The sequence below is a fragment of the Scylla paramamosain genome, chromosome 47 (assembly GCF_035594125.1).
Source record: "Scylla paramamosain isolate STU-SP2022 chromosome 47, ASM3559412v1, whole genome shotgun sequence".
Lineage (NCBI taxonomy): Eukaryota > Metazoa > Arthropoda > Malacostraca > Decapoda > Portunidae > Scylla > Scylla paramamosain.
Window position 1 is genome coordinate 7,949,890 of NC_087197.1, and position 4,478 is coordinate 7,954,367.

Sequence of the window (4,478 nt, forward strand, 5' to 3'; positions counted from 1 at the left end):
AGAAAAACGCTAAAGCGGGTGCAAACCAACCTATATGAAGAAATAGAATAACATTACCAAAAAGATACATTTTGAGTGTTTTTGAGCTTATTACCTACAAAAAAATGCAAAAATGGATGTAAAGCACTTTATATTAGGAAACAAAAGGACATAACGAGAAACGTGTATAATGAGTGTTTTATAGTTTTGAAAGAACCACAAGGCAGAAAACGCAAAAACTCGTGTATATAGAGAAATTTCTTACATACCAAAATGATGAAATGCATGAATAACACTTTTAATCGATAAACAGAACTACCTTACCAAATTGTGTATTTTGTGTGTTTTTCACATTCTTAGTTACTAAAATGCCAAGTTACATGTGAAACTACCTTCATGTGAGAAAAAAAATGACATTACCAAAAAAGTGTCTTTTTAGTGATTTTGAGCGTGAGATGCAACAAAGCACTAAAAAGCAGAACAATTACATTACATGGGAATAAAACCAACTTTTACGAAGAACTTGCCTTTAAGTGTTTTTTAACTCCTTACATACCAAATCGCTAAAACGCATGCAAAACACCCTTTATGGAGAAACAGAATAACATTACCAAAAGCATGTATTTTGAGTGATTTTGATCATATAACCTATAAAAACGCTTGACTTAGAGAAAGCGTTGACTTAGAGAAAGCGTATGATAGGATCCCACGGCAAGAAGTATGGAGAGGCCTGAGAAAAAGAGGAGTGCCAGAAAAGTATGTCAGAATTGTCCAAGAATGCTACAGGAATGTTACAACTAGAGTTCGGAGTACAGTTGGCACAACGGATAGCTTTCAGGTGAAAGTCGGCTTACACCAAGGATCGGCACTAAGCCCACTATTATTCAACATAGTGTTCGATGTCATAACGGAAAATGTCAGAGAGGAACCACCCTGGTGTGTATTATATGCTGATGACATTGTCTTAGTGACCGAAAGGAGAGGACAGCTGGAAAGAAAATTAGAAGAATGGAGAGTTGCTTTGGAAAGCAGAGGAATGAGGATTAGTAGGTCCAAAACTGAATATTTTACGACGGATACAAGGGGCGATCAACAGGCCACAATTAGACTGAATGGTGAAAAGTTGAAGAGAGTGAAAACATTTAAGTACTTGGGATCGATGGTAGACGAGACAGGGGAAATGGAAAAAGAAGTGAACTTCCGGATTCAGTGTGGCTGGAACAATTGGCGGTAGGTTTCGGGTGTGATATGCGATAGAAGGGTACCAGTAAGAGTGAAGGGCAAAGTCCACAAAGCAGTCGTTAGACCTGCTTTGATGTATGGGCTAGAAGCAGCACCTTTGAAGAAGATTGAAGAGAGGAAGATGGATGTAGCGGAGATGAAGATGTTGAGATGGATGGTGGGAGTCAACAGAAAAGACCGAATTAGGAATAAGTACATAAGAGGAACGGTGAAAGTAGTTGAAGTCTCCAAGAAGATCCAGGAGTCAAGGTTGAGGTGGTATGGACACTTGAGAAGAAGAGTTGGCGAAGACCACGTAGGAAGGGAGATCATGGAAATGGAGGTGGAGGGAGTTAGAAGAAGAGGACGGCCCAAAAGAAGATGGATTGACTGCATAAACGGATATCTTGGGGAGAAGAATATAAATCCAGAGATGGCAAACAATAGAAATACGTGGAGAAGGCTCATTCACAACGGCGACCCCGAATAGGGAAAAGCTGGGAAGAAGAAGAACCTATAAAAACGCTTAAATACATGTAAAGAACCCTATGTTTGTATAACAAAAGGACATTACGAAATTCGTGTATTATGAGTGTTTTTAAGTTCCTTAAGTACCAAAAAGCTAAAACCCACAAATAACACTTTATGGCGAGATAAATATTTTTTTTTTTTTGTTATTCATCTTCATAGTTACCGAGATGCCAAAATTCTGGAAAAATTCATGGAAATTTTATAAAAAAAAATCATTATAAAAAAAAAAATTTAGCTTTTTCAGGACTTATGTACAAACCTTGAAGTGCAGGCAAATCCACTATATGGGGATATTACACGACTTTACCAGAAACCTCTCTTTTGAGTGTTTTTCAGCAATTTCAACAATATTACTGAAAACGTGTCTTTTCAGTGATTTACGTTAAAAATCGCTAAAACGAATGTAAATCAACCAATATTAAGAAATAGTATAACAATACCAAAAAGATATATTTTGATGTGTTTTTGAGCTTGTTACCTACAAAAAATGCAAAAAAGGATGGAAAGCACTTTATATTGGCAAAGAAAAGGACATTACGAGAAACGTGTATGAGTGTTTTATAGTTTGAGAAGAACCACAAGGTAAAAAACTCAAAAACTCGTGTACATAAAGAAGTTTCTTACATACCAAAAAGCTGAAACTCATGAATAACACTTTTAATTTTGAAACAGAAATACCTTACCAAATGTGTGTATTAGAAAAGTTTCTTACATACCAAAATGCTGAAACTCATGAATAACACTTTTAATTAAGAAATGGAACAACCTTACTAAATGCCTGTGTTTTGAGTTTTTTTCACATTCTTAGTTACCAAAAACCCCAAATTAATGCAAAACTAGATTTATGTAGGAAAACAAATGATATTACCAGAAAAGTGTCTTTTGAGTGTTTTTGAGCGTGTTAGGCAATAAAGCACTAAAAAGCAGGGCAATCACATTACATGGGAATAAAAACAAATTTTACCAAGAACTTGCCTTTAAGTGTTTTTGAGCTCATTACATACCAAAACGCTAAAACGCATGTAAAACACCTCTTATGGAGAAACAGAATAAAATTACCAAAAACATATTTTGAGTGTTTTTGATCATGTTATCTATAAAAACGCTTAAATACATACAAAGAACCTTATGTTTGCTAAACGAAAGGACACTACGAGAAATGTGTATTATAGGTGTTTTTAAGTTCCTTAAGTACCAAAAAGCTAAAACCCACAAATAACACTCTTTACTTAGAAATAAAAGTAAGAATATAAAAAGGACCTTACCAGAAATCTGTGTTTTGAGTGTTTTTTTTAGCATGTTAGGCACCAAAACGATAAATAATAAGGAACTCACTCTATATTGGAATCCAAAACAAAGTTACTGAAAATGTGTCGTCTCAGTGTTTTACGTAGAAAAACGCTAAAACGGATGAAAAGGAACCAATATCATGAAATTGAAAAACGTTACTAAAAAGGTATATTTTGAGTGTTTTTGAGCTTGTTACCTACAAAAAAAAAAAAAACGCGAAAATTGATACAAAGCACTCTATATTGGGAAACAAAAGGACATTGCAAGAAAAGTGTATAATGAATGTTTTATAGTTCAAAAGAACCACAAGGCAAAAAACACAAAATCTCGTGTATATAGAGAGGTTTCCTAGATACAAAAATGCTAAAACTCATGTATAACACTCTTAATTGAGAAACAGAACAACCTTAATAAATGCGTGTATTTTTAGTGCTTTTCACATTCTTAGTTACCAAAATCCAAATTGCATGCGAAAATAGATTTGTAGGAAAAAAAAAAAAACTACCAGAAAAGTGTCTTTTGAGTGTTTTTGAGCGTGATAGGCAATAAAGCACTAAAAAAAAGGACAATCTATTACAATGGAGGAAAACGAATTTTTACCAATAACTTGCCTTTAAGAGTTTTTGAGCTCCTTATATATCAAAATACTAAAACGCATGCAAAACTCTTTATGATGAAACAGAATAACATTAACAAAACATGTATTTTGAGTGTTTTTGATCATGTTACCAATAAAAACGCTTAAATACATGCAAAGAACACTATTTTTGGGAAATGAAAGGAGATTACGAGAAACATGTATTATGAGTGTTTTTAAGTTCATTAATTACCAAAAAGGTAAAAGCCACAAATAACACTCTTTATTAAGAAACAATAAATAAATAAAAAAAATACAATATTTTTTTTCTTTCTTATTCATCTTGACAGGTACCGAGATGCCAAAATTTGGGCAAAATTCAGGAAATTATGTGAAATAAGAACATTATCAAAAAAGTTAAATTTAGTTTTTTTTTTTTCGGACTGTTATGTACCAAACCCCTAAAGTGCATGCAAAGCCACCTATATGGGGAAATTAAACGTCTTTGAAACGGTCTTATGAGTATTTTTCAGCATGTTAGGAACCAACACGATAAATAACATGGAAGTCAATCTATATGGGAATCCAAAACAAAATTACTAAAAACGTGTCTTTTCGGTGTTTTGCGTAGAAAAATGCTAAGACGGATGCAAATCAACCAATATGACGAAATAAAATAACAATACCAAAAAGGTATATTTTGAGTGTTTTTGAAATTGTTACCTACAAAAAACGCGAAAATGGATGGAAACCACTCTATATTGGGAAGCAAATGGACATTACGAGAAACGAGTATAATGAGTGTTTTATAGTTTCACAAGAACCACAAGGCAAAAACCGCAAAAACTCGTGTATATAAAGAAGTTTCTTACATTCCAAA

General features: G+C 33.6%; 1 protein-coding gene across 1 annotated transcript; it reads left to right on the forward strand.

The window, feature by feature from the left end:
* Positions 1-1,294: 1,294 nt before the first annotated feature.
* LOC135095056 (uncharacterized) lies at positions 1,295-1,690 on the forward strand. The gene has a single exon (XM_063995696.1). It carries the CDS (start codon positions 1,295-1,297, stop codon positions 1,688-1,690), a length of 396 nt encoding a protein of 131 aa, XP_063851766.1.
* Positions 1,691-4,478: the final 2,788 nt, after the last annotated feature.